Source organism: Acinonyx jubatus, chromosome F2 (genome assembly GCF_027475565.1).
Source record: "Acinonyx jubatus isolate Ajub_Pintada_27869175 chromosome F2, VMU_Ajub_asm_v1.0, whole genome shotgun sequence".
Taxonomy (NCBI): Eukaryota; Metazoa; Chordata; class Mammalia; order Carnivora; family Felidae; genus Acinonyx; species Acinonyx jubatus.
Window position 1 is genome coordinate 76,944 of NC_069394.1, and position 25,033 is coordinate 101,976.

A 25,033-nucleotide genomic window follows, 5' to 3' on the forward strand; every position below is an offset into this window, starting at 1 on the left:
GCTCAAGACCAAGATGCGGGCCAATTTGGTTCCTAGAAGAGGGCTTTCTTCCTGGTTTGCAATCTGACAACTTTTCATTGTCTTCACATGGGACAGGGGTGGCAAGGTGGGAGGGGGAAAGAGGGGAGTGGAGAGAGAGAGAGAGAGAGAGAGAGAGAGAGAGAACACACTCTGGTCTCTCTTCTTATAAGGGCACTAATCCCATCATGGGGGGGGTCCCACCCTTATGACCTCCTCTAAACCTAATCAGCTCCCAAATGTCCCACCTCCAAGTACTATCACATCAGAGATTAGGGCTTCAACATATTAATCTAGGGGGTGGGGACACAAACATTCAATCCATAACAAGTTTTAGCTTGATTTCTTCCTCATTTTTTGCTTTAACCTGGTTTCATGGTTTTTTGCTTTGTTGTTGCAATCAACCATTAACAAAAATTTTCAGGGGCGCCTGGGTGGCGCAGTCGGTTAAGCCTCCGACTTCAGCCAGGTCACGATCTCGCGGTCCGTGAGTTCGAGCCCCGCATCGGGCTCTGGGCTGATGGCTCAGAGCCTGGAGCCTGTTTCCGATTCTGTGTCTCCCTCTCTCTCTGCCCCTCCCCCGTTCATGCTCTGTCTCTCTCTATCCCAAAAATAAATAAACGTTGAACAAAAATTTTCAGGCTTCAGTATATCACTTGTCATGTGAAAAGCAATTTACAGCAGTTCTGTGGTCCATTCTTAGTTTCAGTTTTTTCCCCTTTCTTTTATTTCTAAGTTTATTAGATAGCTTATCCTCAATAAATTTATTAGAAGTCTGCCTATTATGTCCTATTATGTATTATAGTAAAAATGCCACTATCTCATGAATTAATCTAGAAGTAAATATTTTTATTGCAAGGGTGATGAAAAGCATTATTTTTTTCAGTCAATCTTAACCATCTCTCTCTCTCTCTCTCTCTCTCTCTCTCTCTCACACACACACACACACACACACACACACACACACACACAAATATAAAGGTAAATGTGTTGACACTACACAAGATGGCCAGCTGCTGAACTGAGAAACTCCCAATGACCATGAGATAGTGATTTCCTAACCACCAGCCTACACCTCCAAATCCTGACAAGAACTCAAGGCCCATTTGAGAAGAAGGCTGGGAAGAGCATGGGACCAATGATCTATCATATTCTATACAAATGTGCTTTCCCCTAGGTACATTATGGTGGGTTTTCACAGACCTTGTGTTGGGCATCTTTATCAGTTTTTCCTCTAATATTTGCTGATGTTGCTTCCTGATTTTGTATTTTATTTTGTGTTTATTGTGTTATTTTCTCTCGTAATAGATGCACAGAGACTGCTGTTTGTCCTTTACTGCCTTTCCCTTCTCTGTGCCCTTTTTAGAGATGAAAATGTAGCAGAGCGCTTGTCCATCCATGCAGAAATGGCCTTTCTGAGCTGTGCTGGAGTAAGGTGTGACATGTGGGCCATGGGCAGAAGGAATGTGTGCATCTTCTTAGTGTGTCCTCAAGTTTCACATTTTCATTTTCCCACTGGACATGGTAAATGCATCATGTTTGGCCATAAAGGTGCTCTGAAGAGGGTGGAATCCTCAGGTAGAAGAGCCCTATGACCCTCCAGCTTCAGGAAGACAGCCACCACACCCATGTGGACCATTACAGGAGACCCTGTGCCTTGTTAAAGCCAATGTTTGTTTTGAGCTTCTTTATATCAACTGAGCTTTATTCTAATTCAGAACTTGACACCTGGGAGCAGAGTGGTGCCAAAACAGAACCTAATACATGTGGAATTGGCTTAACGATCAGCCAGTCAGGACAGAGATGTTACAGGTAGAAAGCTAGTGACCCTTGATATGCATGAAAAAGCATTTGGTATGACTCTTGCTTGTGGTGTATTTATAGCTCTAGAAGAAATGGTTGAAAATAGTTCAGAATATTGGCAAGTGTTGGTTACTTCTTGACACTTTCAGCAAAGCTCACCTAGAGACTTGGGTAGAGAAAGGAAGATGGACGAGACTACAGCTGGACAAGTGGGTTTTCTTCTGCCTGTGGCCTGTGATCTGTAAGTCTGTTAAGAAGGCCCCATAGGTTGAAAATACCAGTTGCTTCTGAACCCCACATGAAGCTTTGAGAAAGCAAGGCTCTGAAAAGGCAGCCAAATGTATGCCCCACATTCCTCTCAAATCCTGAGTTCTTAGCCAGATAACAGGAGTCGGTCCAGCATTAAACCAAGTGCTAGTCCTTCCAAGCAGAGGGCTCTTCTGACTGCACCAGATCCAATACACGTGAAGACAACCTAGTCAAGAGAGTGGGACTGTGTCTTGCTTGTGGAAGGTCATTCTGCAAATATTTGAGGGACAGTTGGCGGTGCAAGTGGCCTCAAGGTAGCCACCTTGAGCTGGAGAAGCAGAGAAGGATGATGAGCATATAGAGACCAACAAATAAAAGACAAGAATCCTCAGGCTTAAACCCATGACTAGATGAGGCCTTTGCATGTGGAGCTGAGTGGGAGTATGTATGTAAGAAGCTGACCCAGGGACCCAGCTGTCAATCAGGAAGCCCCTGCAAAACTAGGCAGCTGTGGCTAGGGCAGCCTCTCACATTCCTTTGCAGTTGACCATGAAGATTATGGACAAGGACACACCCCAGAAAGTAAAGTCAGACCTAATGAGGCCCAAAGTCCAGGGAGTTCCTCCCAGCTGAGTTTGGGTGATAGGGTTCTGTCCAGAGACAGAAGGAGACAGAGAATTCAAAGTAGGCTCTGTGAAGTCAGCACAGAACCCAATGTGGGGCTCGAGCTCACAAACCATGGGCTTGGGCTGAAATCAAGAGATACTTAACCAACTGAGCCACCCAGGTTCCCCTACACAGTTTTATTTAAATAACCACGTGCCAGACTTACCTTGGACAGTGCCAAGCAGAGTTTGAATGCTGCTGTGTGTTTCCCATTCCCCTCCTTTTCCACACTCCAGGTTGGGGGAGGGGGGGAGGGCGGCACACAACTGGCCCTTCAGTGATAGAACCTGTTGGAGAGCCTGTACCTTGTCCAGAGGGACTGGACTGAGCTGCATTGGGGATTGGACAGAACTTTGGGTTTTTCCTCTTGACCAGGGGCTGCATCCTGGTGCAGCAGGTGACCACATGGAAAGACTGTGGCAGAAGCAGCTCATTATCCCTATGATCTGTTCTTCTCCTCTCCTCCAAATCAGCTGGCAGAACATCCTCAGGGGAGGCACTTGGGTCCTTGATCACTGCCTAGGGAACCTGCCATAAAATTTGTGATTTTACATAAGAGAAAAATATTTGAACCTCAAGTGCTAACACTAGTGTGATCCAGGCTTCTAAGTTCTCCAACCCAGCAGTATGAAGTCATATCTCACTCATTTATTTGTCTTTCTCTGATAGCTGATCAGCAGAGCATCTCTTTCATCCCAGGGTTTCAAAATATTTCCTGTGTAGTTTTTCTGCTAACCTCATTTCTGTTCATATCAGGTCTTTAATTCATTTAGAGACTAACATTGCACGTGTTGTTAGGTAGGGATCTGGTTCTGTTTTTCTCCATTGAGTGAGCTCATTTTCTCAGTACCTTCTACTAAAGAACCCACCCACTCTTTTGCCATTGATTGTGGTGCCAGAATTATCATCTATTGAATTTCTACCTCCACAAAAGTCTGACACTGATCTCTTCACTGTCCTGCTTCTGCTGTCTGTGTTTTCTTCTGTCAATACTAATAGCACATCCTCCTCTTTCCCTTTTTAGGTTGATTTGGCTATTCAATGATTTTTCTTTTTCCACGCACATTTTGAGTTTCCTCCTAACCAAGTAGAACTTTGACTAGATTGCAGTGAATTTATAGGTTAAATTGGGGGTGGGGAGGAATTTACATCTTTGAAATATTAAATTACCTGATCCAAGAACAAGAAATACCTCTCTATTGACTAAGATCGCCTTCTGTGTCCTATACTACAGTTTCAAAGTGTTCACCAGACGTCTTGAGTGCTCGTTGTTAATTACCAAATGTTTTATGGTTTTTGTTGCTATCGTGGAGTACATTTCATTTTTTGTTACATTTTCTTGTTGGTTATTGCTGGTGCAATTAATTATTCCTTTTTCTAATTTCATCAAATACACGCAATATTAACAAAACTTTTAGAATCTCTTAAAAAAAGTGAGTTTTATCTGAGTCCAAATTAGGACAGCTGCCCTGGGTACACAATATTCACAAAGAAGAGAGTCCTCCAGGACACCTGGGTGGCTCAGTCCGTTAAGCCTCCAATGCTTGATTTCAACTCAGGTCATGATCTTACAGGTTCATAAGTTCAAGCCCCACATTGTGCTCCACACTGTCAGTGCAGAGCCTGCTTGGGATTCTCTCTCACACAAAATAAATAAACTTTTAAAAAAAGACAGTTTTATGCCCCATAAACAACAACAACAAAGAAGAGAGTGCTCCTGGGAAAGAACATTTGGTGCAGGGTTATATACTTTTTTTTTTTTTAATAAGAAGTTAGTTACAAACCATTGGACAAAAATCATTTCAGAAAGTTACAGTTACAGTTATCTTTTTAGTATATGCAGAGCTGTATGACCTTAATCTTATGGGAACTGGAAAGGTTTTGGTTTTGGTTTTACTCTTCTCTTTATGTTTGGAATGCTTCCTTTTAGGTTATTTATAAATGAAGCAGACTACGATGTGTTCAGGGTAGAAACTGAGCTCATGCTTTAAAGTTTTGATGACTATGATGTTAAAATATAGCTTCCATGAGAGTCCATGCAGGGCCTACAAACATTAAAACTTGACAATTTCCTTTTTTTTTAATTTCCTTTATTTTATCAATACATTATATATTTTTCTCCGAAAAATATTCAGTGAATTTTATATCTTTTACACGTTATACTGGGTCCCATAGGTTTGAGAATTAAGTGTTTCGCTTTTCGTTGCTTTATGCATTATCTGTACTTTTCTAGCTAGTATCATTTTTTATTAAAAGGTTATGTAGGCTGTTTGTAAATTCCGATACTTACGTTTTTTAAGTCAACTTTATATATTTCTAACTTTGATAACTGCCTGTCAAATACATACCTTAAAACTCGTATTCTTAATGTCTAAGTGTATAATCAACTTCTGTAAATGTTCCATGGACACTCCCACTAAATGTGTATTATCTATGTAAGGAATTTCAGTTTTTCCATCCATCTGCCCCATCATTTACTGATTTAGGGATTCAGTTCTACCACGTGCGCCCTCATGTTTTCATCAAGCTGCAGTCTGTTTGATTCCAGGAATTGGGCATCCAAGTCTCGCTACAGCGGCACGGCTCATTCTTCTGCATTTCTAACCGTCGTATTTTCACGTTTAGTCGCCACCGCACTGGTGGCTCGGTCGACTCTGAAGCAGGAAAGCTAGGGAGCTCCACCTCCGCGCCGGACCAGGGGCGGGACCACAAAGTCGCTCTGGCCTCCGGCCGCCTAGAGCGACGACGTTGGCCCGGAAGTCGGGAGAGGGACTTCCGGGGTCCGTCTCGGGGCCCAGCCGCAGGACATCTGCGGCGGTGCCCGGAGAGATTACCCGGAGTGGGGAGTTCGAGCCGGCGAAACCCCCACGTTTTGGACCGCGCTCCCGCGTGACTCCGATACCCCAGCGGTGGGTGCCGGCCACGGGTGGTCTAGGCGGGGCGTCGTGGGAAGAGGGGCAGGCGGGCGGCTCGGCCTGGGCGGGGTTGGGGCCTCGGAGGCCCCTCCCCGGAGCGGGCCTGAGGGGCGCCCTCAAGAGGGTGCCCAGGACGGCCGATCCTGACCCGCCCGGGAGCCAGCCTCAAAGCTGCGTGGCGAAGCTGCCTTAGGCGACGGGGCAGGTGTGCGGTGTCTGGCGCATGGGGGTTGGGGTTCAGGAGAGGCCTCTGGACTTGGGTGCGAACGTCAGAACTGTACTGAGCTGCATGAGAAGTGAGGTTGTCGCTTGTCGCCTGGAGGCCTCGGGTGATGGATTCACTCTTCAGGTGGCGAAGAAGCTCTGAGGAGAGAGGAATTTATTCTCCTGCACGTGAGTGGGGCTGAGGGATGAGCCATGTCCATCCTGTGGATGCCTGCAGTGGGCTGCTGTCTGCTTGTCTTTCCCAGTTGTCTCTGCTCAGCACCCTGTTGGGCTCTTAGCTGAGAGAATCTGCTTCCAGGCTTGTTGGCAGAATCGAATCCTTTGGGGTTATTGCACTGAAGTGTCAGTTTCCTTGCTGACTGTCCTTAGCTCTTGAGGTCCCAATCTTTGCACAGAGACCTTGCATCTCAGAGCCAGCAATGGCTTATGTAATTAGATTGGGTCCACCAAGCTAATTCTCTCTGCAAAGTCTCTTTTGCTGTGTAGTGTATCATATCCACAGGTTCCGTGGAGTGGGATGTGGACATGGGTGTTGAGGGACATTCTGTTTACCATAGATTGACCCCATAGATTGGGTTTATAGCCTCCTGGGCAAGTTCCCACATATACTGAGGTGAGAAAAACAAGGTGTAAAATGAGCATAGACTATTCTGGAAGGATACATTAACAACTGGGAAGGGGAACTCAGTGGCTGGCCAGGAAGTTCTTTTTTGCCTGTTCATATTTGAGCCATATGATTGTGCCTCCATTCAGTGACAGTGATAATTTCAAGAATTTTATTTTATTTTTTTAAGTTTATTTATTTATTTTGAAAGCAAGAGAGAGCGAACACATGCATAAGCAGGGGAGGGTAGAGAGAAGGAGAGACAGAATCCCAAACAGGCTCTGCACGATCAGAGGAGGCGCCATTGCGGGGTTCAAACTCAGGAACTGTGAGATCACGACCTGAGCCTAGATCAAAAGTAGGGTGCTTAACCAACTGTGCTACCTAGGTGCGCCTTCAAGAATTTTAAAATAAAATGAACTGGGGCACCTGGGTGGCTCAGTCAGTTAAGCGTCTAACTCTTGATTTCAGCTCAGGTCATGATCTCAGGGTTCATGAGTTCAAACCCCACATCAGGCTCCATGCTAACAGTGGAGCCTGCTTGGGATTCTCTCTCTCCCTCCCCCTCTCTCTCTGCCCCTCCTGCATGCAAACTCTCTTTCTCAAAATAAATGAACTTTAAAATAAAGTGAACTGAATGAATATTGCAAATGACTGAGTCTCCCCTTGGAAGAGGGAGAGTGAAGGTTCCCCCCATGGAAGCAGCATCTGCTCTGTTCTGATGCTGCATAGACAGACACCTTAAGTCAGTGCTGTCCCTGCTTTGAATCTTGTCTGTGCCATTCCCCTGAGCACCAGTGTCAGGTTAGTTCTGTCTGTCTTAATACAGAAATGTGGCCGGTGCCTCACCACTCAGGCAGCCAAGGGCCCTGATAGTCTCTATCCCAATGACCCTGCCTCTGAGCTCTGTCCACATCTTTGCCCCATCTTCTCCTACCTCTCTAACCAGGCATTGCCTAAGCCCTTTTCCCTGGGCTGGATTAAATGCCTCCCTGCCCCAGGGTGCTGCTCCTTCCTTGCTTCCTCTGTTTCCTGCGGTCTCAGCCTGTCAAAAACCAATGATTTGGTTGGATCAACCCTTGGGGTTCTTACCTGCAACAAAAACCATCAGGAAACTTTCAAAACAAGGGCCTATAGATTAGCACACCTGGAGCCACACAGTGAGGTTGCAAGTAATGAGAGAGAGAGGTGCATGGGCCTAGGCTTCTGCTTTTATTGGAGTTGAGGGTGGACACCTAGGGTTTTGTAGGCTACTCTTTATTGGTGAATTTAAAACATAAGAGTGGGAATTTAAAGTTCAGGAAGAGAAAAATGACGAGTGACCCAAATGACCAGTTATCAGAATCAACCAAGATTGCTAAAAGGAGGCTCAGTCAGGGGAGGCAGCCAGGCTTTTTATCTAGTCCAGTGGCTGGCAATGCATTTATTCTCCAATAACCATCTTTGAAATCGATGCCTCTTTGCAGTGGATGCCTCAGCAATCAAAGCTTAATTCAGGCATTTGCCTTATAAAACAAAACAACACGACTGGGAGGGCTGATACTTCCCACTACCCAGTAGGCAAGTAGTGTCCACAGTGGGCTTCTGCCAGCATTTCCTGATTTGTCTTCTCAGTCTCTGAAGGACAGAGGGGTCATTATAATCTATCAATGGTTCAGTGTGAATAAGGGGCCAAGGGGTATTGCCACAAACGTGTGGGCCACTGAGCAGAGCATGGTGCATTTGAAGAGACAGGGCAGTGGGAGCGGTGGGGGAAATCACTAACTCGGACCCATCATGTGTCGTTGAGAATATTTTATCTTCTCAGAAGGAGCATTTAGAGCTGGAGATGAGCCCAAGCTTGGGAATCTTCACATAAGGGTCTTGATGCCTTCCTTAATCAAAGAAATTGGTATAGGTTCAAAAGTGAACCCTGGGGTAAGAACATGAAGAGGGAGATAAGGAGAAGCCTGGGAGGGAGCCACTGGTAGAGTGGGAAGACAGGGATATCCACTGTGGATGCTGCCAGGAGGACACAACTCAGATACCATGGTGGTCCGCCATGAATGGATCAGATGGTCCACCTTCAGGACATTGTGTCAGGAATTAGGGGTGGGCCCATGGTGGGCGCAGGTTTTGTGGGACTATTCTATCATGGCAGGATCCCTTCTAGGGGGACACTGTGCTCACCTTGCCCTGGGGTCAGCATCTTACCCCTTCCTGAGACCTAGCAGCAGGCCCTCCTCTGGTCTCAGTCTGTAGGAGTAGAAAAAGACACCCCTACCTGGTGGGAGGATGGATCCCTGGAGCTAGGCCCCCTGCACATTCACCTACATCCTTGTTGGTCTCCAGGTCCCAGCCATGCCCAGCCTCAGAGCTCGCTCTGAAGAGGCAGAAATGGAGCCCTCAGTTCCTAGACCATCCCCTTGGATCCCTGCAGCCCAGGCGTGTGTGAGTGATGCTCCTGCTGTGACCCACCCTGGATCAACACTCCGTGATCCCCACTGCTGTGACTACACTGAGCCAGGAACCACTCCTTCTCACCATCAGCGGCCAGGTACTGGGAGCAAGTCCCCCACTGGTGCCCTCATTCTAGAGGGACTTTATCCATGTCACCCTGTGCTTACCCCTAGAAGGCAACCATGTCATCATTAGGGATGGGGTGCCTCATGGACTTGAGGGCCAAGGCTAGAGATCAGAACGGAATTTGGCCTGGCCCCAGGCTGTCTTGGTGCCAGAGCAGGACACATGTTTCCCCCACCTGACCTAGAGGGGTGTGGTATGATGGTCACCAGCTGAGGCCTGCCCAGCCCAACTTCCAGGCTAATGATGGTTGCCTGCATTCAGGCAGGTAGGTACTGCCTGGTTCAGTTACTGCCTTACCTGATTCAGGTACTGCCCTAATTCAGGCTTTCGTCCTGCTCCCTTCTGGCTGTGTTCACACTGCTCAGCCACTCTCATCCACTTCAGAACACTGCTAGAGTCCTTTTCCAAAGAGCCCTCAACTAGCTTGCCTTTTTCATGGACCTCTCAGCAGTGATTAGGGTGGATAGTAGTGTTCACTTTCCTTACCGGGATCTGATGTTGGCTATTTTACAAAAGGCACTCTTAAATACAGGGACCTATGGTTATTCTCAGGACATCCGGGCAATGTACAGACTCTGTATGACCAGGGAAGGTTGGGATAATGGCAGTGTTGGTTGACAAACCTTGACAACTAACTTCCTGGGTATAACTTAAACTGGCCCCTATACATGGAGGGGAAGGAGAAGCTGAATAACAAGGCAGGCCACCCCGATTGGTAGGTGGCAGTTTAATAAGCAAGAGAACTTACTTAAGAAACTTGTCATGAGTGGCTGCAATACAAGTAAATCCCACCACCTGGCTGCCAAATCTTAAAAGTTGATATAGTGGCCTTAACTGGGTTTAGTCCTATGTACTGTCCAGATGGTCTCAGCACCATATCACTGTCTCAAGGCTCTGTCCTTGGGGCAGCTTCTGGGAGCAGGGAAGGCAAGCAGTATGTACATCCAAGGACAAGTGAGAAGATGAGGGGCCTCCAATTGCCTGGGTCCAGCTCGTAAGTCAACCAGTGGTCGCATCCTCTCAGTGACCTTCCCCAACAAGCAGAGGTGGTACAAGACAGTCCTGGGTGTTTTGGAGCAGGAGAGTGTTAGGGGATGAGAGACATGATGAGGTCCCAGGAAGTAGAAGTAGCCCCGAGAGACAGGTCTGCTGACTGTCCCACACAGAGGCAGAATGTGAACCGAGTGGTTAAGGGTATGCTCGGCAGAGAATGGTGAGAGAGGCCAAGCCCTGCTCCATTAAAAAAGAACAGATTGATGGTAACTTATGTTTTAAATTTTTTTTAGTGTTTTTATTTTTTTTTGAGAAAGAGAGTATGAGCAGGGTAGGGAAAGAGAGAGAAGGATCAAGGAAAGAATCTGAAGCAGACTCCAGGCTCTGAGCTGTCAGCACAGAGCCCAATATGGAACTCCAGCTCACAAACCACAAGATCATGACCTGAGACCAAGTCAGTCGCATAACTGACTGAGCCACCTAGGCGCATGTTTTAAAAGCCACTGTGGGGGGAGGGGAGCCTCGGAGGCTCAGTCGGTTAAGCATCTGACCCTTGATTTTGGCTTAGGTCATGATCTCATGGTTCATGGGATTGAGCCACATGTTGGGCTCTGTGCTGACAGCATGGAGTCCTGCTTGGGATTCTCTCTTCCTCTTTCTCTGCCCCTCCCCTGCTCACTCTCTCTAAATAAACAAACATTTAAAAAAATAAAAAGCTACTTGTGGAACTAAATGGTGGAGTAGGTGGTTCCAAATACCCAGTCCTCCACAAAAACAAGCAGAAACTGCCAGGACCAACTTCTTCAGGAATCTAGAAAATAGGTTTACAGCAACCAAGTGAATGCCAAATCAAGAAAAAGGCAACTTAAAAATGATAGGAAAGCTCTGTGGTGTTTTTACTTTCTCATGTCCCCATAAATCCCCTGGCTCAGTAACAGTCTTAAAGTGAGCAGCTTATGTTCCCAGTGTGTGATCATGGTCCCTGATTCCAAAGGGAGCAAAAAAGACCTATTTAGAAATTATTTTGTTTGTCCTAAGCTATGTGGGGTAGTATAAAGTATTGATGCAAAGTGCTTGTCTCTGTTTTGCCTAACTCAGAACTTACTCAGGGCAGAAAAGTAGTGGATTCAAAAACATTCTAAGGGGAACTACCTTCCCCAACCACCTAGGATATCGCTTAACAGTACAGTCAACCACCTAAAGCCTAGGAGGAAAAGCTGGGGAAATGAGGACTTTCAAAAGCACCCCAGTATATCAGGGAATGTAGAAAGCCACATACATGCCCAGGACAGGAAATGTGCTCTGAAAAGACCTCTGAAGATCATAACTTCACCTCTGGATCATCTCTAAGTTCAGTAAAAGCAGAAAGCTAAGATAGTTATATATAGTATTCAAATAGTACCCCAGCATAAAAAATGGGAGAGTGGTATTACTTTTCTTTTACTGTTAGCATTCAAGGAAATCTCTGTCAAAAGACTAGCTGAACACAAGCTAAAGAAACAGAGGCCTCAGTGACCTCACATGACAGACTTGTTTTAGTTTGCAAAACTTGTTTGAAAAGTCACTAGATGAACAGATGATTGTAACCTCAACAATCAGGAACAGCAAACCCTGGAGGAGGGAGAGACTGATTTACAGAGTTATCACAATAAATATTCAAATGTCCAGCTTTTAACAAAAAATTACAAAGAATACAAAGAAAAAGGAAAATAAGGCTTGCCCTTCAAAGGAAAAAAAATTAAGTGGCAGAAAGTGTCCCTAAAAAAGCACAGATACTTGACAGACTGTAAACCAACTATCTTTAATGTGCTCATGTAACTAAGAGAAACCAGAAAAACAATGTGCAAATAAAATACCTAGAGGTTTTAGATTTATATAATTATAAAATATATAGTTACATAATTCTAAAAAGAAACAACAGAAATTCTAGAGTTGAAAGGTACAATAACAAATGGATTCACTAGAGGGTTTCAACAGCAGATTTGAGCAGACAAACCTGAAGAATCAGCAAACTTGATGGTGGAACCGTTGAAATTATTCAGTCTGAGGAGCAGGAAGACTAAAGGTTGAAAAAAAGTGACCATGGCCTAATAGACCTATGGAATACCATCAGTCAAACCAACATACATATTATGGAAAAAAGAGAGAAAGGGGCAGAAAGAATATATGAAGAATTAATGGCCAAATGTCTCAAATTTGATGAAAGATATGACTATATACATTCAAAAAGTTCAACAAACTCCCAACTAGGATAAATTTGAAGAGATTCACACAAAGACTCATAATCATATTGTCAAAAGACAGAATCTTGAAAACAACAAAAAAAGTGACCCGTCCTTTATAAGATATCCTGAATAAGAGTAGTAGCCAGTTTCTTATCAGAGCCCGTGGAGGTTGGAAGGCAGTGGGATGACCTATTTAAAGCGCTGAGAGACAGAAAAAAACTGTCAACCAAGAATTCCTTATCTGGCAAATTTACCCTTTAAAAAATGATATTCTCAGATATTTCCAGATAAAAGCTAAGGGTGTTTATTACCAGTGGACCTGCCCTATAAGACATGCTAAAGGTCCTACAGGTTAAGATGAAAGGACACTGGGTAGGGACTAAAAGCTATATAAATAAATAAAAATCTCTGGTAAAGGTAACTATATAGGTAATTATAAAAACTACTATTATTGTATTTTTGGTTTATAACTCTACTTTTATTTCCTAAATGATTTAAAAGACAAATTTGTAAAAATAATTATAAATCTGTGTTATTAAACACAACGTATAAAGATACATTTCTGACAACATGAAAGTAGGGAACAGAGGTGTATAAGAGCAGAGTTTTTGTATGCTGTTGTGGCTAAGTTGATATCAGTTCATACTTGATGGTTATATTCTGGGGATATTATGTACAGCATGGTGACTATAATTAACTATATTCTATATTTGAAAATTGCTAAGAGAGTAGACCTTAAAAGTTCTTACCACAATAAAAGGGGTTGCCTGGCTGGCTCAGTCAGTAGAGCATCTGACTCTTCAATTCAGGGTCATGAGTTCAAGCCCCACATTGGGTATAGAGATCACTTAAAAAAAAAAAAAAAAAAAAGATAACTGTGTAAAGTGACGGATGTGTTAACTAACCTTATGATGGTAATCATTTTACAGTGTACATATATCAGTGTACAAATAATCACATTGTGATTAAACTTATGATGTATGTCAGTTATGTTTCAGTAAAGCTGGAGGAATAAAAACTAAAACAGCTGGGAAGGGGGGACCATGCTACATTGCTTCAGGATATTAGGATGTTAATTGTCCCCATTGTACAATCCCCATTGTACCACTAAGAAAATATCTTTAAAATATACATAAAAGGAAGAAAGAAGAAAATTAAGATGGTACACTACAAAAAATAACCCAAAAGAAGACAATAATAGAGGAAACAAGGGACAAAAAAAGGTGAGATAACAAAAATAAATAGCAAAATGAAGTACATCCTTCCTTATCAGTAATTATTTTAATTATAAATGGTTTAAGCTCTCCAAAGGCTGATATTAACACAGTGGATGAAAAAGCATGATCCAACTATAATGTCTACAAGAGGCTTACTTTAGATCCAAAGACACAAATAAGTTTAAGGTGAAAGGTGAAAAAAGATATTACATGCAAATAAATAGTAACCAAAAGAGAGCTATGCTATAATACCACACAAAATAAACTCAGTTAGAACCTGTAAGAGAAAAGAAGGAACTTATGTTTGGATAAAAGAAATCAATTCATCAGGAAGATATGTTATAAACTTCTACATGCAAAAAGAGAACTCCCAAATATATGAAGCAAATATACATTTGAAGGGAGAAATGGATGGTTCTACATTAATAGTTGGAGACTTTAGTACCTCATTTCCAAAAATGGATAGAACATCTAGACAGAAGATCAATAATGAAATAGGGTACTTGAACAACACAATAAATCAATCAGACCTAACAGACATATATGTATACACCACCCAAAAGTGCACATACTCTTCTCAAGTGTATATGGACATTCTCCAACATAGACCATATATGTTAGGGCCAAAAATAAATTTTAATAAGTTGAAAACAGTTGAAGTCATCTAAAGTATTATTTCCAGTCAATAACAGCAGGAAAATTGAAAAATTCACAAATATGTAGAAATAAAACAACATACTCTTAACCAGGGGGTCAAAGAAGAAATCAAAGGAAATTGGAAAATGTCTGCAGACAAAACAAACAAAAAGTTACGGTATGCAAGGAAGGTAGTGCCAAAGGGGAAATCTATAGCAGTAACCTAATTTGATATCTTAAGGAACTACCAAAAAAAAAAAAAAAAAAAAGGAGGAAACTAAACCCAAAGGTAACAGAAGGAAGGAAATAATAAACATTGGAGCACAGATGAATGAAATAGTAGAAAACAGTAGAGATTCAACAAAATCAAAAGTTGGGTTTTTTAAAAAGATTAAAATTGACAAACCTCTGACACAAAAATTTAAAAATTCAGAAATGTACATTATTACTAATCTTACAAAACAGGAGTATAAAAGAAGACTGTTAACAGTTCTACACCAACAAATTATATAGCCTCAATGAAAAAAATTCCTAAAAACAAAAAAAAATTACCCGAGTGACTCAAGAATACATCCCATGACCAAGTGAGATGTAACCCAGGAATGAATACAAAGGTAGTTTAACATGGGGCACCTGGGTGGCTCAGTCATTTAAGTGTCCAACTCTTGATTTTGGCTCAGGTCAAGATCTCATGGTTCGTGGGATTGAGCCCTGTGCTAGGCTCCATGCTGACAGCACAGAGCCAGCTTGGGATTCTCACCCTCTCTGCTCCTCCCCCACTCTCTCTTTCTCTCAAAAATAAATGAACTTTAAAAAAATGTTTAAAGGTAGTTTAACATAACAAAACCAATGTCACTTACCACATTAATAGAATGAATAGGACTAATAGAATGTAATCATCTCGATGCAGAAAAAGTATTTGACAAAATAAACACTCTGTGATTAAAAAAAAAAAAAAGCAGAAAACTCAATACAGGGGAACCTCCTCAACATGTAAAAAGGCATTCGTGAAGTACCCACAGCTAGCATCATTTAAAGCATCAAAAGAAAAAAAAAAAAATACCTACAAATAAATTTAACCAAGGAAGTGAGAGACTTGTGTATTGAGAATTACAAAGCCTTGACAAAAATTAACAGATACCTAAATAATTAGAAAGACATCAAGTCCTTGAATTGGACTTAACAGTGTTAAAATGTCCATGCTATCCAGAGCAATCTACAAATTCAGTACAAATCCTAGCAAAATTCCAATGGCCTTTTTTTTGCAGTAGTTGAATAGTCCTCAAATTCAGATAGAATTACAAAAGGCCCTAAACAGTCAAAACAAGCTTGAAAAGGGAGAACAAAGTGAGAGAACTCATACTTACTAGTTTCTAAAATTACTACAAAGCTGCAGTAATCAAAACATTTTGGTCAATGGAATAGAATTGAGAGCCTAGAAATAAACCCAGACATCTATGACAAATTGATTTTCAACATGGATGCCAAGACCATTCAGGGAGAAAAGATAACTCTTCAACAAAAGATGCTGGGACAAGTGGATATCCACATGCAAAAGAATAAACTGGGACCCCTACTTCATACTGTATACAAAAATTAACTTAAAATGGCCCACCAACCTAAATATAAGTAATAAGGTCATAAAACTCTTACAAGAAAACAGGTAAATTTTTACGACCTTGGGTTTGGCAATAGATTCTTAAATATGACACCAAAGCATGAGCAGTAAGAGAAAAAGATGGGTAAGTTGGACTGTATCATAACTTAGAACTTTTGGGTATCAGAGGACATTATTGGGAGGCCTGGGTGGCTTAATCAATTGAACATCTGACTCTTACTTTCAGATCAGGCCATGATCCCAGAGTCATGAGATCAACATGGAGCCTGCTTAAGATTCTCTCTCTCCCTCTTCCCATCTCCCCCACTCATGCATTCTCTCTCTCTAAAATAAAATTAAAAACAAAACAAAACAGGACATTATCAAGAAAGTAAAAAGATATCCTACAGAATGGGTGAAAATTCTGTGCCAAGTATTTCTGATAAGGGTCTAGTACCCAGAATATATAAAGAACTACAACTCGGAGTGCCTGGGTGGCTCAGTCAGTTAAGCATCTGAGTCTTGATTTTGGCTCAGGTCATGATCTCATGGTTTGTGAGATTGAGCCACATGTTAGGCTCAGTGCTGATGGCATGGAGCCTGCTTGGGATTCATTCTCTCTCTCTCTCTCTCTCTCTCTCTCTCTCTCTGTGTGTGTCTCTCTCTGTCTCTCTCTCAAAATGAATAAACATTTTGAAAATAATAAAGTCCTAAAATGTATTTAAAAAAAAAAAAAAGAACTCTTACAACTCAACAATAAAAGACAACCCAATTTAAAATTTTTTTTTCAACGTTTTTATTTATTTTTGGGACAGAGAGAGACAGAGCATGAACGGGGGAGGGGCAGAGAGAGAGGGAGACACAGAATCGGAAACAGGCTCCAGGCTCCGAGCCATCAGCCCAGAGCCTGACGCGGGGCTCGAACTCACGGACCGCGAGATCATGACCTGGCTGAAGCCGGACGCTTAACCGACTGCGCCACCCAGGCGCCCCAAGACAACCCAATTTTAAAATGGGCAAAGAACTTGAATAAACACTTCCCAAAAGAAAACATGCAAATGGCCAAAAAACATATGAAAAGATGCTTAAATGTATTCAGTCGTTTAAGAAATACAAATCAAAACCACAACAAGATTACCACTTCATATCTACTAGAGAAGTAGGCTCCAAGCTGTCAGCACAAAGCCCGAACCATGAGATCATTACCTGGGCTGAAGTCAAGAGTCGAATGCTTAACAGACTGAGCCACCCAGGCAGAGCCTTTCTAGTGTGATGAGGAACGTTGTGCACATTTCTGCCTTCAGAAAGATGGACACAGCAGCTTAAAACATTGTACCAGGGCACAGAATTGTCCAGCTAACGCCGGTTAGAATTGCAGCTTTTAGGGGTAAGCGTTGCTTTGGCAGGACAGGGCTCAGTCTCTGAAGGCCTCTTTGTTGACGGGACAGAATCTGATATTTTAGGCAAGTCCCTACTGCAGTTCTTAGCCTACTATGCAATCAGAACCACCCTTGCTTCTCTGAATGGAACAGGTCCCTCTGCACCTGCCAGCAGAGAGCCTGCCTCTCTGTACTGGTGACGTCTGAGGCAAAGCCTGAATGCCATTAGTTGGTGCTAAGAAAACAAATACTGGCCCAAGAAACATTGTGGGAAAGAAAAAACGGTAGAGTGTTTAACAATATAGCATAAGGCATGTAATGGTGGGAATGGTGAGTGCCTGCATTTGAGGCGCTCCAGGGTAGAGCTCACAAGACTTGCTGATGACCTGCTATGAGACAGGAAAGGGACAGTTGAGGGGCAGGATTTTGGCCTGAGCCAGTAGGGGGACTACAGGTGATTTCCTGAGATATGGGTCAGGGGAGTGAGGGTCAGTCTTGTAGGTTGAATGCCCTGCAGCCTGGTCCCCTCAAAGCCATCCCAGCCCCCTCTGTGGCCCCCTTGAGAGATCTAGGACTACCACCCCTAATGGGTCCCACGTTCCCAGATGTGTCATCTGTATTTTCCTGTTTCCTTCCAAATGACTGTGTTTGCTATTTCAGATTGGGACACCAGGACTGAGGACAAGGAGTTTCTTCAGAAGAGAGAAGTTTCTGAGGATTTGGAATCACAGGCAGAAGTATCAGAAAACTATACCAGTGATTTTTCCCAGGCTTCTGAGCTTGGAGAACTCTGTGAGGATGTCCTGGAGGGAGATTGGGCAGCCCCTGACAATGAGAAACGGGTGCAGTCCCACTACCAGGAGCGGGGCTTCACACCAGTGGCAGTGCTCCTTAGCAGCACCTTAGAGAAAGAGCTAGGCTGTAATGACTTTGTGAGAAGCTTCAGTCTGAGCCCAAACCCAATGGCATCTCAGGGAATTCCTACAGAAGAGAGAACACATATGTATGACATGTGTGGCCACAGCTTCCAACACAGTGTGGAGTTAACTAGCCATGAAGGGCTTCACGTAGCCGAAAGCCCACTCATATGTAATGATTGTGGGAAAACCTTCAGAGGAAACCCTGATCTTATCCAGCATCAGATAATCCATGCTGGACAGAAGTCCTTCATATGCAATGAATGTGGAAAATCCTTCAGTCAGAATTCATTTCTTAAAAGTCATCAGAGGTCTCATGTGAGTGTAAAACCCTACCAGTGCAGCGAGTGCAGGAAAACCTTCAGTGTGCATTCTAACCTCATTAGGCATCAGATTAACCACAGTGGTGAGAAGCCTTATGTATGCAATGAATGTGGAAAAGCCTTCAGCCAGAACTCAAGCCTTAAAAAGCACCAGAAGTCTCACATGAGTGAGAAACCCTATGAATGCAGTGAATGTGGGAAGGCATTCAGGCGGAGCTCAAACCTCATCCAGCATCAAAGAATTCATTCTGGAGAGAAGCCGTATGTGTGCAACGAATGTGGGAAGGCCTTTAGGCGGAGCTCAAATCTCATTAAACACCATAGGATTCATACAGGTGAGAAGCCTTTCCAGTGTAATGAGTGTGGGAAAGCATTCAGCCAGAGCTCACACCTGAGGAAGCATCAGAGAGTTCACACTGGAGAGAGACCTTATGAGTGTAATGAGTGTGGCAAACCATTCAGCCGGGTTTCCAACCTTATTAAGCATCACAGGGTTCACACTGGAGAGAAACCCTATAAGTGCAGTGACTGTGGGAAGGCCTTCAGTCAGAGTTCAAGCCTCATTCAGCATCGAAGAATTCACACTGGAGAAAAACCTCATGTGTGTAATGTGTGTGGAAAAGCCTTTAGTTACAGCTCAGTGCTCAGAAAGCACCAAATAATCCACACAGGAGAGAAGCCGTATGAATGTAGCATCTGTGGGAAGGCCTTCAGCCACAGTTCGGCTCTCATTCAGCATCAGGGTGTGCACACGGGTGACAAACCCTATGAGTGTCGGGAATGTGGAAAAACATTTGGTCGGAGCTCCAACCTTATCCTTCACCAGCGCGTTCACACTGGGGAGAAACCCTATGAATGTACCGAATGTGGAAAAACCTTCAGCCAGAGTTCAACTCTCATTCAGCATCAGAGAATCCATAATGGATTGAAACCTCATGAATGTAACCAGTGTGGTAAAGCCTTCAACCGAAGCTCAAACCTTATTCACCACCAGAAAGTTCACACTGGCGAGAAGCCATACACATGTGTCGAATGTGGTAAGGGCTTCAGCCAGAGTTCACACCTTATTCAACATCAGATAATCCACACTGGCGAAAGGCCATATAAGTGCAGTGAGTGTGGGAAAGCCTTCAGTCAGCGTTCGGTCCTCATCCAGCACCAGAGGATCCACACCGGTGTGAAGCCTTACGACTGCTCTGCTTGTGGGAAAGCCTTCAGCCAGCGGTCCAAGTTGGTCAAACACCAGCTGATCCATGCTAGGGAGTGAAACAGAGCTCCATTCCCGACTCCTCTGGCCATGTCCCAGCCTCACCCACTTCCCAGACTTGAAGCCAGGCTCACTTGCTGCCCTGTAAACCCATATCCCACTGTCCAAAAAACCTCAATCCTCCTTCCCCTGTCATCATTCCAGCCTCCTGTGACCTCTTGTTTCTTGTTTGTTTTGTTTATACATTTTGTTATCAGACTGCCACATTTATTAGGAGGAAAAGGATGATAGAAGGTGCATATTCATGAATAGTTTATTACTATAATCAAACAGAACCAAAAAAGTAAACTGACATTTGGTTCAAAATAACAACAGTAATTCTTTTATTTGGTAATTATTCATAGTGAGTTCTTTTCTATAGTTATAATGATACTCTGTTTACATATATCAGGTCGAGCTTTTCAGTTTGAATTATAGTCATCCTTCCCAGAAGTGGTGTGTAGTCATCACCACTGACCCTCCCATACAGTCACTGGATGCAGGACCCCTTTGCCCCCCTTGCCCTTGTGCCTGAGTCTGAGGTCATGCTTTCTGCTTACAGTTCCACTCAGGGTTGCTGCACAAGTACACATGCAGGTGTTTCCCAACTTCCCAGCTCTGTGCCTTATGGTCCTGGCTGTTGGCCCCACAGAGGCCTGCCCTCTCCATGCCCCTCCTGTTCTCCCCACAAGTTCCCAGGTTGTTTTCTCCCAGGCCCATTCATCACCAGACATTTATGGAGGACCTGTGAGTGCCCCCAGTAGGTGGGGACCGGCCTCCTCAGTTTCCCAGAGCTGTGCCCTTCTCCATGAGCAGGGGGAGTTGGCCCAGAAGCAACACATCTGCCACGAGAGAGGCCCCTGGGTGCCAGCTACCAGGTCTCAATTTAGGAGTATCCTAGGATGGGTGGACAGAGAAGTACTTCCCTCATGGTTCAGGAGGAAAGGCATTAATGGGCAGATGTAGTCAGGTTTGCAGTTGAGGTAGGAAGATAAGGGCTTGGCTTCTCTGCTTTCGAGGATGTAGAGGCAGAGTCATCAGTTGCAAATGAGGGAGAGGTTTGAAGAGAGAAGTATGTGAAAGTTGGATCAAGGGTGCACAGGTTGGTTCCATGGGCTTGGGCTACAGTGGGCTGCCTACCCTTCTCTCAGAGGCCATCAGGGTAGCCCATCACTACTCACTCACTCCCCTCCACTTCAGCCCTGCTTTCCCAAGGCAATACGCTAGATAACAAACTGTCACATTTGCAGTTTGGTGACAGCCTTGCTCTGTTATCCTCATTTGCTCATCTTTCCACTCCATGGAGACCTCCATCTGTTAACCCTCATTCTGTCTCACTGTCAGGCAATCCTTTCTGGCTTCACATTCCCCATTGTCCAGCCTGGATTCTACAACCCCACCCCCACCCCCCCAGTGAATACTTGTGAGATACTTACTACATGCCATTCATAGGGACACAGCAAGAAACAAGTCTGTCCTTGAGGTCAGTGGGTAGAGAAAAATGGCCTAATGGTCATGGTTGTCATGACGTGAAAGGAAAGCAGGAAACAAGGTGTGGGTGTTTTGGCAGATTCTGTTTTAAATGGGGGCTGTCAGAGCAGGCCTTGCCACAATGCCCTTTGAGTGACAACTTGAAGCAAATGAGAAAATGACCAGTGAAAATGGGGGAGTGGGGTTGACAGCAAGAATAGCTGGTTTTGTTGGGAAGCCAGATCTGGGGTATTAGGAATGTGCAGATTATGACTGGCTGAGGTGGGACTCACAAGCCACCCACACGGGTTGGCAGGTAGCTCTCTCGTTATCCAAGCTCCTGCTTTGGGAAAGTGAAAACCCAGAGTCTTTTTGATTGAAGGCACAGTTTCAATACACTTACACAAAGGAAGTAAAGTCACAAGATTTGCTACACACACATCCCAGAAGCAAGGGAGCACAATGATGGAGGGCAGTCCATCATCCCAGGTCATGAGCAAGCAAGAAATAAGAGAACAGGGTAGCAGGCACCTATTACTTAGGAAGTGGTTAGGGTGGTGAGCACTGAATTCACGTTCTTATCTAAATGCCCAGACTCTGATAATAGGGTTATCATACAGTAAAATGCCTAGGCAATAACTGGGAAAAACAACTTTTGTTTTTCCATTCACACAGTACAAAAGCCCTGAGCAGAACAGGTTTAGAGTGTTCAAGAATCATTGGAGTTCAGTATGGCTAGGAGTTGAGTGAGCAGAGGGAGAAGCAGATGGGATGGGTAGTAACGGGCCATATCACAAAAGCCCTCATGGCCATGACAAGGACTTCGGCTTTTACTCTGGGTGAAAGGAGATGTTGGAGGATTTGGATGACTTACATTTTAACAGGGCCATTGCTGTGTGGAGAAGAGGCTCTAGGGGCAAGCATGTTCTCTGTATCACTCCCTCATCAACTCCTTTTGCTCCTTCCCCTGGCCTCCACACTGTTGGGAGACCCCTGGGGCTGAGGCATGGCTGTGGGAGTCTGGAGACAGGAAGGAGGAGTGAGTGTCAAGCTCTACTGGACCCTTGTCCATACCCAGTGTCTGGGCAGAATTGACCACATTTAGGGGCCTGCTATCCGCAGCCTGAGAGTTTTGAGTTTGGAATGTCACATTTCCAAAGAGAAAGTCTGGGAAACAAATGGTCAGCCACAATTTCTTTCTTTTGACTTTGATGATGTCCTTGGAAATGTTTCTTGGGAAACGGGCTGAGAGAGAAGCCTGAGTGCCATCCCCTTGGTGCCAGCAGATTTCAAACCATTCAAGTCCCACTCAACAAGAAATGTGCAGTATGTACTGCAGCCTCATCCCAGGCACAGCAAACACCCAGTTCAGTGCCCTTCCATCATTCCTTAAGCCACTTTGCGCCTCCCCAAGGAACCCTGCCCTGCTCACCTCAGTTACGTGAGTAATAAACCATCTCATGCCCTCTTGGTATGTGTGGCATTGTCAGTCTTGACATCTGAACCAACTTTTGGGTGGGGTCCATCCACCGTGCAGGTGATGGTAAAAGTTGGAGTTGGCACTGTGAACAGGACATCTAGACAATGGCGTCCACAGCCTTTCAGCCACAGTTTGCCTTCACCTCTGAAGGAACATGATATATCTTTACTAGGATGCCCATAGGGTGCCTCAGCAGCCTCACTGTCACATACAGTCTTGACTGCATCCACCTTCCTCTGGGAGCACAGATGTGACATTACATTGATGACATCCTCCAAGGTGATTTAATTGGCATTAATTTGTGTGTCACTTATTCAGGACATACAGATACAAAGCAGCTCACCAAAGGGAATGGGCCATTGCCCCCAAATGTAGTGCAAGGCCCTGCCACTTCTGTTAAGTTGCCAAAAATGTTTTGTAAACCAAGGACTGCTCCATCCTTGAAGCTTCAGAAATAATCAGTGTCCCTATCAGCACCCACAACTCTTTTAGATCTTTTGGGGGTTCTGGAGGCAACATGTTCCTCATCTACAGATTTTACTTAACCCCATTTATGTTGCGACTTGCAAATCAGCCCACCTTGGTTGGGGCCCCCTCCAACAAAATCCTCTAGAATCTGTCCAGCTTCCAACACCACATTCCCATTAGTGTCCCTCCCACCAAGACTTTTCCATCATAGGGGATTCAACAACCTCCTTTCACATCTCCCAGAGTCTCCGGACCACCCATCATGGCCATAAGTTGTCCAAGGGCTTCTGATCCAAGAAACTACCTTCCTTGCCCTATACTACATGCTACCAGAGCTGCAATTGCTGGCCACATACTGGAACCTCCTAGAAATGGAGGCTTTCACAGGCCCTGAGTCTGTGACTTTATCTCTGTACCCAGCTGCCCATTGTGTTCTGAGTTATGGAAGTAGTACACCATGAGCTCAATACAACTGCTGAGGCCACCTTGGTACAGTATAAAGCCAAACCTGGGCCCCCTGGTATATTCCACCTGCAGAAGGGGCAGCCTCCTCTGTCCTCTGTCCCTTGCTAGATGCCAGGGTGTTGGAGGGCAGCCCTCCCCAGACCCTTTGGCTACCTGGAGAGCCACCTGGGATGAAGTAAGTTAACAGCAGAGGGAATCCACAGACTATACAAGCAGCACTGCCAACCGTCATAGGTGATGGAGCGCAGTGGGGAGCTACTGTTCCTTATTTCCTAACCAGGACTTCCCTAATAAAGAACCAGATCCAAACGTCAGCACAAGTGGCTGGGCTGAATTTCTGGCAATTATCTTAGCACTGGATGGCCTAGCTAATGAATAGCCCCATCTCCACATTTTTACAAACTTTTGTGCCATTGCCTTAAAAGTTGCCCCCTTTAGGGTAAAAAACTCTCAGAACCTCTTACCCCACAGATAGATGCCCCAAAATATCAATCAAGGTCAAGATATCTCTCTATCTATGCTCAGGCCTAAGTAAAAGGTCTCACCAGGACACCCTCATCCCCTCTGGAGTAGCTGAGGCACTCATGTCACTTCTCAGAAAACACAATGCTGGACTCTTGAAAAAGCAATTTAGTGGGATTTTCATCTCCCTCACCAGCCTCAGGCTGCAGGTTGCAGAGAGTGCCATATAGTTTATTTAAACGAGTACTAATTCAATTAGTGTTTCAGTCATCAAACATCAGGGATGAATTATAATGAATGGTCTGGTTCCATTTTTTAGTGTTGGCTGATAGCTTTGGAACCTCATCCTCCTACTTCTCCATGCCCACATTTGGACAAGCTGATAAGAAAGCTGGTGCTTGGGGTGTCTGGGTGGCTCAGTCAGTTAAGCCTCTAACTCCAGCTCAAGTCATGATCTCACGGTTTGTGAGTTCAAGCCCCACATAGGGCTCTATGCTGACAGCTCAGAGCTTGGAGCCTGCTTCAGATTCTGTGACTCCCTCTCTGCCCCTCCCCGGCTCGCTCTCTCTCTCTCTCTCTCTCTCTCTCTCAAAAATAAACATTTAAAAACAAATTTAGAAAGAAAGAAAGAAAGAAAGAAAGAAAGAAAGAAAGAAAGAAAGAAAAAGAAAAAAGAGAAAGAAAGCTGGTGCTCTCTCTTTTGACACCAGCAGGAGATTCAAACCACACAAGCCCTCACCTATGCTTGGCAGTCCTCTCACCCACCATACCTACTGACCACAATAAAGACCCAAAGTTAACATCCCTTACTTGCTCTCTTAAGCCATTTCAGACCATTCTGAGAAGCCTTTCCTACTCTCCCAAAAGACCTCCATTATGTAAGTAATAAATATTTCCACACCTTCAAAAATATATAGAAACTCTTTGGCCCCCACACCTTCTACTCTTCGGTTTACGGACATAAACAAATTACTCTGTGTTGTGACTTCACTGAAAGCTTCCTTCAGCTTCCTGTTCAAACTAAAACCTGGTTGCCCCCTGACACATGGTCTCCTGAAGCCTTCTCCCTCCCCCATGTACCACTGGAACCAGAGATTGGGTGTTCTTGCT

The 25,033-nt window shown here is 44.3% G+C and overlaps 1 protein-coding gene across 2 annotated transcripts; it reads left to right on the top strand.

Annotated features, from left to right (window-relative positions):
• Window positions 1–5,490: 5,490 nt before the first annotated feature.
• Window positions 5,491–22,520, top strand: ZNF16 (zinc finger protein 16). Of its 2 annotated transcripts, none has more exons than XM_015087349.3 (3): window positions 5,491–5,645; window positions 8,812–9,016; window positions 17,753–22,520. In XM_015087349.3, exons 2-3 carry the CDS (start codon window positions 8,821–8,823, stop codon window positions 19,597–19,599), a joined length of 2,043 nt encoding a protein of 680 aa, XP_014942835.1. In that variant the 5' UTR covers window positions 5,491–5,645; window positions 8,812–8,820; the 3' UTR covers window positions 19,600–22,520. The 2 variants fall into 2 exon arrangements, with proteins under 2 accessions (XP_014942835.1, XP_014942836.1); XM_015087350.3 differs by lacking the exon at window positions 5,491–5,645 and adding an exon at window positions 5,652–6,044.
• The last annotated feature ends 2,513 nt before the right edge of the window (window positions 22,521–25,033 follow it).

Bases quoted from the DNA above. Each gene is read 5' to 3' on its own strand.
- ZNF16 (XM_015087349.3), top strand. From the start codon at position 8,821: ATGCCCAGCCTCAGAGCTCGCTCTGAAGAGGCAGAAATGGAGCCCTCA. The intron at 9,017-17,752 runs GTACTGGGAGCA...TTGCTATTTCAG, and splicing joins TTCTCACCATCAGCGGCCAG to ATTGGGACACCAGGACTGAG.